General features: G+C 35.4%; 1 protein-coding gene across 6 annotated transcripts in view; it reads right to left on the minus strand.

Moving 5' to 3' along the window:
* ZNF404 (zinc finger protein 404) overlaps positions 1–15,203 on the minus strand; it is a 31,619-nt gene extending 16,416 nt beyond the window's left edge. The window contains exons 1-5 of one of the 6 annotated variants that reach the window (XM_036232464.1): positions 15,036–15,118; positions 14,242–14,333; positions 11,288–11,382; positions 10,657–10,770; positions 3,447–3,522 (exon numbers count right to left, since the gene is read on the minus strand). In XM_036232464.1, the coding sequence (XP_036088357.1) occupies positions 3,447–3,455 (9 nt within the window). In that variant the 5' untranslated portion in view covers positions 3,456–3,522; positions 10,657–10,770; positions 11,288–11,382; positions 14,242–14,333; positions 15,036–15,118. The other 5 variants (XM_036232465.1, XM_036232463.1, XM_036232461.1 and 2 more) reach the window with 5 other exon arrangements.
* Positions 15,204–15,208: the final 5 nt, after the last annotated feature.

The raw sequence follows: 15,208 nt of genomic DNA on the forward strand, positions 1-15,208 counted from the left end.
CAGTTTCTCCTTTTAGCTCTGTTAGTAATTGCTTTATATATTTTGAATCTCCCTTACTGGGAGCATAGATATTAATAAGTGTTGTCTTGTTGGTGCATGATTCCCTTTATCATTATGAAGTGTACATCAGTATCTCTCTTTACCTTTTTTATCTCGAATTGTGTTTCGTCAGGTATAAGTACAGCTACATTGCTTTTCTCTGAATGCCATTTGCTTAGAATATTGTTTTCCATCCTTTCACTTTGAGTCTATATTTGTCCTTGTAGCTGAAATGTGTCTCTTGAAGGCAACATATGGTTGGGTTTGGTTTTTTGATCCAATCTGCAACTCTGTACTTTTTTATTGGTGAGTTCAGTCCATTTACATTTAGGGTGATTACTTAAATATGAGGTTTTCCTTTAGCCATTTTATCTTTTGTTTTCTGGTAACTTGGTTTTTCCATTGTTTCTTTGTCTTTGTGTTTCTGTCTATTATTTTAATTTGGTAGGGTTTTGTGAATTTTCTTTCTGGTCCCTCTTGTTCTGTGTTATGTATCTCAGTTCTGGATTTCTGGTGTGTGGTTACCATTAAGATTATGTAAAGGTCAGGTGCTGTAGGTGTAAAAATTAAAAATAAGGGATTGTAAACTGACAAGGAGGTCTCTGCAATCTGTGAGGTCAACCAAGGGTTGCCTCGCCTAAAATAATAATAATAATAATAATAATAATAATAATAATAATACGTAAAGGTTATATATATGCAGTAGTCCATTTTCTTCTGCATGTGCCTTCCTTTCATTCCCCTTTGCATATTTGGATCTTTATTCCCTCTCCTTTTCTGTTTTTGTCTCATATTGTCCCTATGTATCTTGAATGTTTATTTCTAACTTGCAGTAGCGATTATCTTCTTAATGTTTAAACTTATAATGTCCTGTTCTTAATAAGGGTTGCCCTACCCTGCTTCTGTCTGCCTGTTGATTGTCTTACTCATGGTATTTTTTTGTCTTTTTGCCTCAGGTGGGATGACCCACTTCAGTGTTTTGTGTAATACAGGCCATGTAGCAGAGAATCCCCTCAACTTTTGTTATGTCTGTAAATGAGTTTATTTCTCCTTCACATCTAAAGGAGAGCTTTGCTGGATATAGTATTTTTGGCTGGTAATTCCTTTCACTTAATAGTTTCAATATTTGGTTCCACTACTTTCTTGCGTGTAAGGTTTGTGCTGAGAAGTCTGAAGATGGTCTAAGGGGTTTTGGTTTATAGGTTACTGTCTTCTTTTCCCTGGCTGCCTGGAGAATTCTTTGTTATTAATTTTTGACAATTTTAATATGTATCTTTGAGAAAGCCTTTTTGGGTTTTGATAACTGGGTGATCTATTTGCTTTTTGAATTCAAAGATCCAGTTAATTTTATAGATTCGGGAAACTCTCCTCAATTATTTGTTTGAATATGCTCTTTTCCCTTCTTCTCTTTTCCTGGTATACCCATTATTCTTACGTTGCTTTTCCTGATGGTGTCAGATAATTTTTATATAGTTCTTTCATTTTTCATTCTCAGGTCTTTCACTTCTTTCTTCTGAGTTCTTTCCAGATTTCTGACTTTGATATCACTGATTCTTTCCTCCATCTGGTCAGCCTCTATTTCCTAAGCTGGCTATTTCATTTTTCATCTCTTTTACTGTGTTCTTCATATCCAGAAGTTCTATTTGGTTCTTTTTTAGCATTTCAATCTCCTTGCTAAAAAATTCATTTTGTTGGTCTGTTTTGATTATAAATTCTTAGAATTGTTGATCATTATTTATCTTGCATCTCACTGAGTTTTTTTCAGAAGTGCAATCCTGAATTCTCTGTCATTTAAATCCCATATTTCTATGTCTTTAAGTTTATTTTCTGGAGATTCTTTTTCTTTGTGAGCTGCCTTGTCACTTTGGTTGTTCATGGTGTTTGATCAATTATTTCTCTGCTTGGGCATTAATGGGTGTATACTCTGCTCCCCCACCCTCCCCCCCCACCAAAAAAGGATTTATTATATAGAACTGTCTCTTTAGCCAGTTGATAAGAAGAGAGTTTTCTTTTGATTTCCAGTAGGTGATATCTAAGCCTCTTGGATTTCTACTTTGAGGCTAAAAATGCTTTTTCCCCCCTCTAATATACTGTTTATTCAATCCATGATCAGATCCCTCAGTCCCAGTATCTGTGGTACTAGCTGTGGTTTATATTTCACTACTGGTTGCACAAATTCCCCTGGCTCTGTGCTAAGTCTGGGAGGATATGGGTTGGGGGGAGGGCGTGCTCTGTGTTGATGGAGGGAGCGCTGCCAGGCTCTGTATCTTGACCTCCTGCTTGGCAAGGCAACTGCTAAGACATTGCTGTTGCCCCTCCACACTTAGTATCCACTCTACTTTCTGCCCTGATCCCTGGGCTCTGCTGCATGGAACACTGTGATCCCTCAGACAGGGCTCTTGGGGAACTGGCCACAACTTCTTCCCTCCCCATCCTTCTGCTGGGAGCTCCAGCTGCATATGGCAGCTTCTTTGTTCCTCCCAGGCAATCCCCTAGACTCTTGTGGTTCTGACCTTTTGAAGCTCTGGTACGCAGATCTGTTAGATGTGCTGGTGTGCAGGTTGGGTGTTATTTGTTTAGTTTTAGATGTTCGGCTTATTATTATTTCAAAGCGAAAGATATTGGGAGATCCCTCACTCTGCCATGCTTCTCAGATTTAATCTTTCTTAAAGTATTAAGGTAGTAATTATTATATTAAAACAAAGTAGTGTACTATTATGATATTTAGGTTGGAAACAAATCCTAACTTCTTCCCCACAGTTCAGTATATCCACCACATGTAGTTCTAGATTATACTTCTTTCTACAATCCCTTAATGAACTGTTCCTGAGTTTGAACACCAATGTAAGGTGATCCAGATTCACTCAAGACCAGTAATCTCTCTTAGTACTTCATTTCTCATTGATTCCTTAGCCAGATTCCTGATCTCCCTCTAGGCAGGCACCAATCCCATTTCTATCCAAACCTAAAGGCTTTTTGAAGCTGAGATTTGATCTCACATTGATCACTTATAATCTATTTATCCTGTGTTCCTGGAAAACTAGAGAAAGTTTGCCTTCCTTTGGTCAAACAGAACCATCATTTCTGTAGCATAAAATCATGAACCTGACAAGGAAAGCTCAAATATTTTCTTCAAGGTACTAAACTCTTTCACTGCTCCATCACTGCTCTTTAGAGAAGACTGAACACATAGAAGATGAATGAATGATTTGATGAACAAGTGAAAATCAGTTTGAAAAAGGGAGCAAATGAGGATACCATCTTTCTTTGTAATATATGAGGACCTGTGAAATAGGGTCAGAGATACAGCTTTCCTAGGAAGGAGGTTTCTGGATAAAGAATATATAAAGTAGTACATTAACTATATATCATAATATTTCAGGAGGGAGAAAAAGATATCCACATACCTGGGCCATGGTTTTAGAACTGCCAGTCCTCCTCAGGTTTCCTCTAATAGAGAAGCAGAGTTCAGAGAAGCCAGAGCTGGGGGAAGAAAAAGATGCCTTGAGACCCTTATCTCAGAACTCCAAAAATTATTTAAGGTAAAATAGCCTTTCTTTTTTATTATTCCTGCTTCCGGCCATCCTTGCCCACTCTCCACCCTCCAAAACACATAAACACATATCAGGGGACATAAGAAGAAGTCCAGACAAACCCAAGCCCTTCCCCATACCTAGGGAAACAAGCTACACAAGTGTGGATACAGAGCAGAGGCACTCTTGCACCAAAGCTAGATCCAGACACTTCAGTCTGACCTATTTTTCATTCTGATCATGCCACCTGAACCCAGCCTGGGCATTCAGTCATTCTCCCTCATCCAGGCCTATATTCCAGGGTTGAGACCAGGCCGTACAATACAAACTGCCACAACTTTCATGATATTGAGATGGACCTGGACTCCACCAGACAAAAGGCAGGAAACAGTAGAGACCAACCTGAAAAACTTTACATTGTAAAATTGCCTGCCTAAGTGATGCCTTTTCCCTAAGCTAGAACTATGACTCCCAAGATTCTCTGAGCTAACTAATCTGGATTTCCCTATCAGGTTCCACTTTGCTTTCTGACATGAGTCATTGCCTGTTCCCCCTGGTCCCCCATCCCACCCTGTAACCATTAGGGTAGAGTGAATTTATGGTTACTGAAGCCATATGGCAACACAGATTTTTCAGCCTTCTATATGAGAGGTGCTCTATACACATTAATTTTTAATCCTGAAATGTACTCATTATTTCAGTTCAACAGATGAGGAAATGGAAGGTCAAAGAATTAAAGACATTTTCCCATAACACGAATAATAAGTAGCACTGATGTGATTTGAATCAGTTTTTTGTAACTATAAATCCACCTTTTTTTCAACTATAAGACACCATCTATTAAAAGATTTACTAAAGAGATATTTTTAAGCAATTAGATATCATCATTTTACAGGTATTCAATTGTCAAATTTAAAGGCTGATGAACTTTATATTAGGAATGTAGAGAAAAGGGCATGCTATGGCATCCCATAGATGTATGAAAACCTATCAACAGTGCAAATGTTGAGAAGTCTTAAAGGAAGATAACGTAATTCACAGTCTCTGTAATATATTACACACAGTTCCAGCATACAGGTTATCAGACAATGTAAATAAACAGGCAAAAGTAATTGATAATCAAGAGAAAAATGTCAATAGGAACAGACACGAAGATGATCCAGAGAGTGGAGCTAGCAGACAAAGACTTGAAAATATTATGACTTACATGCTAAAGAAAAGAGAGGAAAAGACAGGCAAAAAGTAATACAAAATGGAGGATATCAATAGAGATACAGAATCTTAAAAAAGAATAACATGAACATTTTATAATTACAAAAACATAATTATCTAAAATTAAGAATTTATTAGATGGATTTAACAGCAGAAGCAGTATTGATCAACATAAAGTCAAATAGATAATAATCTTATGCAGTGAGGAAAAAAAAGAAAGAACTAAGCTGAACAAAGAGAAATACAGGAGATAGTCCAAATTTGAAATTAAACACCTCAAAGAAGAGAGAATAGGACAGAAAAATTATTTGAAGAAATAATGGACAAAAACATCCCAAATCTCATTAAATACCTTGACACATAAATCAAAAAGACTCAGCAAACCTAACCAAGATAAAATAAAGAAATCCATCCAAGCCAAATGGTTGAAAAACAAAATTGCAGAACATATCTTAAAAGTATGTAGTTAAAACTGATATCAGTTAACAAGAAAACCACAATAAGAAAAATACTTCATTTCTCAACAGAAATATAGTAGCCTGAAGAGGATTATATCTTTTAAAGTGTTGGGGGAAAAAAACTGACAACTCTGAATTTTATGCCCAGAGAAAATATTTTTTATAAATGAAGGTGAAATAAAAATGTTTTTGAACAAAAGCTGAGAGAATTTCTTATCAACACACCCATCATACATGAAATACTAATGGGCAGCAATCAGGTTAAAGGAAATAATCCCAGATACGCAAAAATGCAATGAACAGCTAAACACACAGTAAATATTTGACTAATCTGACTAAATAATAATAATGTTTTGTGGGGCTTGTAATATAGAAAGAAAGAATAACAATAATAGCAAAAATGGTGGAAAAGGTAAATACACTATTGAAATGTTCTTATATTATTTGTCATGTGGTAAAAGCTCTAATTTAAAGGAGACTGTATTAAAGGTAGGTCTTATAATATCTCAGGTAACTAGTAAATAATTATATAAATATGTACAGCCAAAAAAATCTAATAGAGAAGATAAAATGGAATATTGAAAATACCTGATAATACGAAAGATGGCAGGAAAAGAGGAATAAAGAACAGATTGGACAAAGAGAAAAAATTTTAGCAAGATGATAGACTTATGCTCTACTGTATCAGTAACTGCATTAAATTAAGCATAGCAATTAAAAGCTAAGACTGTCAGACCAAATTAAAAGGATAAAAAAGAATCAATTATGATGCTTATAAGAAACATACCTTAAATATAAAGAAACATAGGTTAAAAGTAAATGAGTGAAAAAATATTTTAGACAGGATTAATTAAATTGATTCAACTGAACGTTACAGTCTCAATCTACAGACTACACATTCTTTTTAAATGTTCACAGCATATTTATCAGAATAATATTCTGGGCCATAAAGCAAGTATGTATAAATGTCAAAGGATTACTATCAAAGAATGTATCATTTTTAAAGCCTTTAGAATTAACTTGGAACTCAAAAACAAGCATTTCTCAAATGTTTCCAAATATAAAAATTTGAATTCGTAAATATGTGCAGGTAAAAAATAGCTATAATAGAAACCAGAAAATATTTTGAACTGAATGAGAATGAAAGTCTCAAAGCTTACTAGATGCAGTCAAACCAATGCTTACAAAGACATTTTTAGCTTTAAATATTTTATAAAAATAGAAAGGTTAAATATCAATGATACACCTTTTCAAGCCAGAAAAAGAAAAGCAAATTAAGCTTATAGAAAGCAGAACATACAAAATAAATCAGTAACAAAAAAACACTAGATATAAAACAGAGAAAAACCAATAAAGCCAAAAGCTATTTCATTGAAGAGGTTGATAAATCTCTGGCTACACTGATCAAGAAAAAAATGCCAAAATCTGGAATATAAAGGGAGATATCACTACATTTATTACAGATGTGAACTTGATAATAGAATTTTAAGACAAACTTTATGACAACAAACTTGAAAATGTACATGAAATTTTAAAATTCCTTGAAAACAATTTAAACCAATAGAAGAAATAAAAACTATGAATATTGCTTTATTAAAAAAATTAAATCTGTATAATAGACTTTCCATTATTATGTCAGGCCCAGAGGCTTCAGTGGCAAATTTTACCAAACATTTAAGGAATTAAAAATACCAATCTCAATTTCTTTTAGACATAGAAAACAATGGACCAGCATAACTGATATCAAAACCTGACAAGCACATTATAAGAAAGGAAAATTATATCTCTCATGAACATAAATGTAAGCATATGAAACAAAATATTAGCAGGGAGAAGCCAGTGATATCTATGACCAAGAGATTTATTCTAGACATACAAAGATCATTTAATTTTCAAAAAGCAATCAACGGAATCTTCCAACTTGAAATAATAAAGGAGAAAGCCATTCATTCAGTCATTTCATTAGATGCAGAAAAACCATTTGATAATATTCAACAGCGGTTCATGATAAAAGTTCTCATTAAACTGGGAAGAGGACGTCTTTAATCTGATGAAGGGATCTACAAACTAAAACAATAACTACTATTATATGAGAGGTAAAATATGGAGCGCTGTTCTTCTGAGTTCAGAAACAAGGCAAGGTCATCCACTCTTACTACTTTCATTCAAATTTGTATCAGAAGACCTATCCAATACTATAAAAGAAAAATGTGAAATGAAAGGAATGAAAATTGGAAAGAATGAAGAAAAACATCTTTATTTGAAGATAACATCATTTGTACATAGGAAAGGCCTTCAATTCTACAAATTATCAGAATAAGTGAACTTATTAACAAAATTTGTAAATAAAAAGTCAATATATAAAACACAACTGTATTAAAGCAAAGCCATTAAAAAATGAAAATTTTAAAATCCGAAAAATTTACAAAAAACACCTTGCAACCAATTTAACAAAAGGTGTGCATGATCTTTGAACTGAAAATAACAAAACATTAAGAAATGAAAGATGAATTAAATGGAAACATAGTCCATGTGAATTGGAAGATACAATTTTAAGATTATTGATTCTCTCTAAATTGATCTATTGATTCAATGTATTTCCAACAATATCAGCATTTTTTTTCAAAAATTAACAAACTTGTCCTAAAACTATATGGAAATGCAAAGAACCCAGAGCAGTCAAGGCAATTTTGAAGAACAAAGTTGTGAATCTCACATTACCAGATATCAAGAAATAATATAAAGCTACTATAATTAAAACTTGTGGGACTGACAAAAAGATTGACAAATAGAACAGTAGAATAGAATAGAGTCCAGAAAGAGACCCATACATATATAGCCATTTTTTATAATGTCTGACTGCAACTTAGAGTAGAAAGGATAGTCTCTTCAACAACTGGTGCCCGAGCAATTGAGTATCTGTATGGAAAAATTGATTTTTGACTCTCATCACACTACATATACAGGTATAAATTCAAGATGGATCATAGGCCTAAATGTGAAAACTAAAACAATAAAGTTTCTGAAAGAAGAAACAGGAAAACATCTTCATGATCTTGGGGTAGGCAGAATTTTCCCTTTTTTGATTAATTTTTATTTCCACTTACTTAGAGAAAAGTTGCAAGAGTAGTACAGAGAGTTCCTGTAAACCCCTGACCCTAATGTTAACATCTTACATGGGATGATGATCAAAACTGAGAAATTAACATTAGTACACTACTATAATAGCATATCTATTCAAGTATCACCAGTTTTCCCCACTAATGTCCTCTTTTCTTTTCCTGGATCCTATACATGACCCCACATTACATTTAGCTACTATTTCTCCTTAGTCTCTTCTAATCACTACAGTCTTTCTTGTGGTAATAATTTTCAGGGGCTGCCATAACGGATTACCACAAATTTACCACACTTTTCTCAGACTTTCCATGGACCCGGAGTCTAGACACAGTTTAGCTAGGTGCTCTCATCAGGCTGGTCGAATGAGCTGCAAACAAGGTGTCAGCTGTGCTGTGTTCTCATTCGGAGGCTCAATTGGGAAAGAATCCACTTCCACATTCATTCAGGTTGTTCGCAGAATTCATTTGCTTGATGCTATATGACTGAGGACCCCAGCTTTTTGCTGGATGTCAAGTGGAGGATGTCCTCAGGTCTTAGAAGCCACTTGCAATTTCTTACAAAGAGATTCTCCAATATTGCCACTTATTTCATCAAGTGTATAAGGGGAGACTCTGGCTCTAGTCTGCTATGATGGAGTTTTATATGACATAATCACAGTAGTGACGGCCCCATATAAAGTAACCTAATCAAAGAAGTGATATCCCTCATCTTTGCCATTTTCTATTGATTAGAAGAAGCAAGTCAAGGTCCTACTCACATTCTAAGGGAAGGGATTATACAATGGCATAGACACCAGTAGGCAGGGATCATGGGGCCACACTAAAGTCTGTCCACCACACCTATCTTCATACCCTTTCAGGTTGGAAGAGTACCAATCATTTATTTTGTCAAATGTCCCTTTACTTGGGTTGTCTGATGTTTTCATAATTAGAATAAGGTTATGCATTTTTGGCATTACCACAATGGTGATGTGCCCCTCTCATACGAAAGGGATCATGATGTCATTACTTTATTACTGGTGATTTTAACCTTGATTGCTTGGTTAAAGTGCTTCATGTTGGGTTTCCCCACTGTAACGTTACTAACTTGCCTGTGGTAGTAAGCATCTTGGGTGATAGAAAATACTTTGACACTATACAAATCCTTTTTTCTCCTTTAACTTTCACCAGTGCATCTCGTCCGAAGCAATTATTACCAAGAGACACTTTTTTGACTTTCTTTCTTGTTCTTCTTTTTTTTAATTAAGGTCTAATATACTAGTTTCAGGTATACAACATAATGATTGAATATTTTACAAAACTATCACCATGATAAGTCTAGTTAACATCCATCTCTATATATACTTAAAAAAAATTTTTCTCTTGTAATGAAAACTTTTGAGGTTTACTCTTTAAGCAACCTACTGTCCATTTCTTATATCCTTCTTTGCTTCCACATTTATCAATTAGAATTGTACTGTGAGAAAGAGCTGTCCCTCTTCCCCAGGAAAAGACTGTTTAAATAGAACAAAAAATGCAATAACCATAAATGAATAAGATTGGTAAATGAGCTCCAATTAAATTAAGAAAATCTCATCATTATAAGATATTAAGAAAGTGAATGAGAAGCTTTAGGCTAAGAGAGATATTCTCTCTTTTCCTGTCTCTATCTCTTTCTCTACAAACACACCTAGATGCTCACACACTTATATACACACAGAGAGGACTTGTATTCAAAACATATTGAAAATTCCTACAAATCAATAGGAAAATTACCAAAAATAACTACTAAACTAAAATTGGACAAAATTTGAATTTTGAATAGACACTTCAAAATAGGCAGTAGCATATGAAAAGATGCTCACATCATTACCAATCAGAAAAATGCAATTAAAATTACAAGATACCACTACACATGCATCAGAATGGCTGAAATTAAAATGACTGACAATATTAACTGTTGGGCAATTTGAGAAGTAACTAGACCTTTCATGCAATGCAGTGGGAGCATAAATTAGGTCAACCATTTCCACCCCTAGGAAAAACAAGTACATATGTCTACAAAAACACTTGTACAAGAACGTTCATAGAAGGTTTATTCATAATAGTCAAATACTGGGAAAAAACCATCATCATAAGAATGAATAAACAAATTGTAGTATGGTCATATAATGGAATACTACACAACAACCAGGCAGTAAAAACCTACTGATTCACAAAACAATGTGGATGAATTTCACAAGTACAATTTTGGACAAAAGGCAGCAGATACAAGGGACTCCATTTATATCAAGTTCAAGAACAGGTAAATCTTACCTCGAGTGACAGAAGTCACAATAGTGTTTACTTCTTGTAGGGAAGAAGTGGTTCAAACTGGGACAGGACACAAGCAATTCATCCAAAGAGGATAGAAACACTCTATGTCTCGATCTGGGTGTTTTCAAATGTAAAAATTCATTACGTTTATACATACAGCTAAGACACGTGTACTTTATTGTATATAACGCCTATTTCAATGAAAAAATGATGATACAGACCTTTACTTCATGATAATGAATAAAAATATTCTACAAAAATGCTTTCCTGTTATAGCAGCTAAAATAACGTGTGTGGGTATATGGATGCACATTAAAAAATGGATTGAAGAAACTTGAGTAAAATGTTTACAGTGGTCATCTCTTCACTTTTTTCTGTATTTTCTGAATTACTGCATGAGAATGTATTACTTTTATAATAAAAATTATATAATAAGCTAATCACCCTTGTTGAGTTTAAGGGTGAAATAAGAGTATGGTGATAGTTGGGATATGAGGATGAGGCCTTATTTTCTCCAAAGGCTTAAAGCTTTTGAGCTCATTATCTCAAGTTAGAATACCAAGGTTCTGAGTGTTGAGTCATGAGCTTTGATAGGCAATAGTTTTCCCTTTACTGGTTTCCCCTAACTCACCTGGACAAATCCTCTTGTCACTGCAGTCTCTACCTTCTAGGCCTGGACTTCTCCTTCCAATTCGAGAATTGCACCTGGGTTGGAATCAGAAAAACCTGCATATAAAAGAAATGGAACTTAGGCATGCTATGGCTGTTGACAAATTCAGATACAGTCCTGTCATCACAGGGACAGAGAGGTCCAGCACAAGAAAGGCCAAAGGAAAGTCACTCAGGAGGCACAGATGATGATGCTTCAAGTAAAATAGAGAATAATAAATGAATCTCAAATAATCCCTCACAAATTCAGACACTTCAGCCTCCCTAGAGGATCATACTGAGGGAATAAAAAAGCTCCATATTATCGTATTTTGAATTTAAAAATACAGATTCTGGTCCTGTCTTTCTTCAGTATCACGTCCCTGTACACGTCCTTCCGAGAAGGCACAGTCATCAGTAGTACACTCAGTAGAGGGTGTTGCCACATTCCCAAATGTCACTATCTTTTAAATTACAAAGACCTAAGTTCTCATATGGCACTGAGAAATTGAAAGAGGTGAACTTGATCAAGTTATGGAAGAGAGACAGCATGTAGAAGCATGTTTTCAGCATTCTGAGCTCAGGAATAGCTGATTGGTTAAACATGTAACATAACATCCTTGTACTGAAATTTAACTAGTTAAATGCTAAGTCTGAGAAACTGTTAAGGGAATAACATATTCAAGATACAACATCAGTAAAAATAGTTAGGTTACAAGGACCAAAAACCCAGTTAAAAAGTAAGCAAAGAATTTGCAGATATTTCTCCAAAGAAGACATACAAACAGCCAATAAGCACATGAAAAGATGCTCAATATCATGTCATCAGGGAAATTCGAATTAAAACCACAAGACCCTCTTCATACCCACTAGAATGGCTATAATAAAGACAGATAATAATGGGTGTTGGTGAGAATGAGGCATGGCTTGGTGGGATCTAAAATGGTGCAGATGTTTTGGAAAATAGTCTGACAATTCCTCAAAACAGTTACTGTATGAACCTGCAATTCCTCTCCTAAGTATACACCTAAGAGAAATATATTATGTCTACATAAAACTTATACACAAATGTTCACAGCATCATTATTTACAACAGCTAAAAAGTAGAAACAATCCAAAAGTCCATCAACTGATGGATGGAAAAATAAAATGTGGTATACTATACAATGGAATATTATTAGATAATACAAAAAAATGAAGCTCTGAGGTATGCTAAACGTGGATGAATCTTGAAAATGCTACGTTAAGTGAAAGAAGCCAGTCACAAAAGACCACACACTGTATGATTCCATTTCTATGAAATGTCCAAATGGGGTGAATTAATAAAGAGTAGGTAAGTGGTTGCCTATGGTTTTAGAGATTGGAGGAAATAGGGAGTGGCTGCTAATGGGTTTAAGGTGTCCTTTTGGAGTGATCAAAAAGTTTTAAAGTTGAATCTGGTGACAGTTGTACAACTCTGGGAATATATTAGATATATTAAATCGTATACTTTCAAAGGTTGAATTGTGTGGTATGTGAATTGAATCTCAATAAAACCATTAAAAATTAGGTCACAAATGCAAAAATTGTAATACAAGTACAAAATATGATTATATTTGTAAAATATATGTATTTATCGACATAGAGGTAACAAAAGGTAACAAACATCAATAAATAGAAAAAAGTATGGAAAAGTACATATTCATATATAAACATTGCGTATTTTTGTGCGATATAGTTCTGGTTTTCTTCCTTTAAAAGTTTATTTCATAAAATTTTAAACGATGGTCATTCCTTAATTTGACACACGTTTTTTATTTTTTAGGAGTAATCATTTCTCCAAATCGGTGGAAAATAATCTCATCCTTACCCCTTTTAATATCCCTGAACCTGAAGATAAAGCCTAGTACATTCTAGAACAAATGTCCTCAAAATTCTGTCTCTGGAAACTTATTAGAAATGCAGATTTTCAGCTCTACCACAGACCTACTGGATTAGAGACTCTGAGGGTGAGGTCCAACAATCTGTGTTTGAATGAACCTTCAAATGCACCCTACATTTGAGAACCAGTGCTGTTCTGAAAACATTTGCTGTGTTTTTATTGTAAGTTTTTACTTCATTCTCATCAGTCCCCAATGCTGCTTCAACTTCGTTTGCCTATACAAATGTATGTCTATGTAAACTGGAGACCATATTGTTTGGATGTTTTATATGTATTAACAGTAGTCTCAACGTAGCTTCCCATTACATATTCCTGATGGATGGGCTTGTTTTCCTTCTGAACCTGTCCTCCTAGCCACAATGTTCTACAAACAGCTATTGAGACATCTTGTCCCCTTTAATGCCACTTGACATTTAACATCACTAGAATAAAAACTCTAAGGTATAAAATCCATTTTTCTTCACCTAGTTCTCATAATTTGATCATATTCTAGAAGTGCTGCTATAGTCAAAATGATGTCTCTTTTCATGAACTCCCAATGCAGTTACCTGAATTTCTTTAAGTGGCAATTCACACCTCCTATCTTATTCCTATTCTGATTTCATTTCCTTACTGGACAAGTCAAATGAGAATAACAACTATATATTTTTTTCATTGTATTCCAATGTGTGCAAACATATTAGTATATTGTAAATACATGTTATTTGACTCAGATTTCAAAACTAGAAATTTATCCTCAGAGAATGACTATAAGAGGACATAATGATCTATACATAATATTTTTCATCATAGACTAATTTAGTTTTCAGTCAGAAATAAGAAACATAACAGCTAACAGTAGGCAACAGGTTAAATAAATTATAGAAAGAAGGGTTTGGGGGTCCTAACAAGGTTGATTCATCTGCACGGCCCTATGACTTACAGATATGTCACTATCATGAAAGACATTTCAGCAGAAGGAAAAAGAGGGTGTTATGTTTTTAAAGTGTATTTTATGAATGAGGAAACAAACTCACCTGAATTTTAACTTTTAGATAAGTAACAAAATTTCCTCTCTCATCTCGAGAGCCTTTTTTTTTTTTTTTTTTTTTTTTAGAGACAGGTAGCACTGAGAAAATAAAAGGAAGTCATGAAACATCAGAATTTTCTTGGACAGTAAGTAACTTAGAAAACAACCTTCATGACCACATCCTCTCATCCAGTCCACCTCACACAAATGGATGGGAGTACGAAGGAGACTGGAACCGGGGTGACCTCAGTATGAGAGGCCAGAGTCAGTAATGTCTAGGGCGGAACCTGTCTCTACAGCAGGTTCCTGGGGCCAGGGTTCTGGGAATGCTGTGGTTGTGAAACATGTAACTGGCTTCTCGGTGCTTCCACGGGGTAACCTCAGCAGGCAATCCTACTCCTGGGGACCTCATCGGGTCGTCCCAGTAGCCTGCCTTGGGGTCGCATCCTGCTTCAAAAATTCTCATCTCAAGACCAAGTCTAAGTCTTCCTGCTGGAAACTTCCATTCTTTCATTCCAAGACTCAGAATCTGGCTTCCCTCTTTAAACTGTTGGAGACCCCAAGTAGCTGTGAGGGGAAAGGGTGGGGTTACCAGCGGAGCCTAGAGCCCTGAGTTCCACTGACAACCCACGCTCAACCGTAAGCCAAGTAAAGAAGCACAACCAACATCGGTCCCTAACACAAACGCACACATCGTCACAGGGACGCACCTACAGACACAACACTTGGTCTCTCACAGGCACAAATCTCCGGTGCTCGAGCAGACCCATGCCTGAGGCCCTGGCCCAACACGATTCTCACCCCCACCGCGGGTTCCGGTCCGGCTCGGGCCAGGGACGTGGAAGCCTCTGCTGATAAGTACCTTTGGACACGACCTACTCGCCACATAGGGACCACAGCTGCTCGGACACCGGAAAAGGACCCAGAGGTCGAGGTTGGTGAGGATCCGGTGGCTTCTGGGAAATGTAGTCCAG

This window comes from Rousettus aegyptiacus, unplaced genomic scaffold (genome assembly GCF_014176215.1).
Source record: "Rousettus aegyptiacus isolate mRouAeg1 unplaced genomic scaffold, mRouAeg1.p scaffold_m13_p_14, whole genome shotgun sequence".
Lineage (NCBI taxonomy): Eukaryota > Metazoa > Chordata > Mammalia > Chiroptera > Pteropodidae > Rousettus > Rousettus aegyptiacus.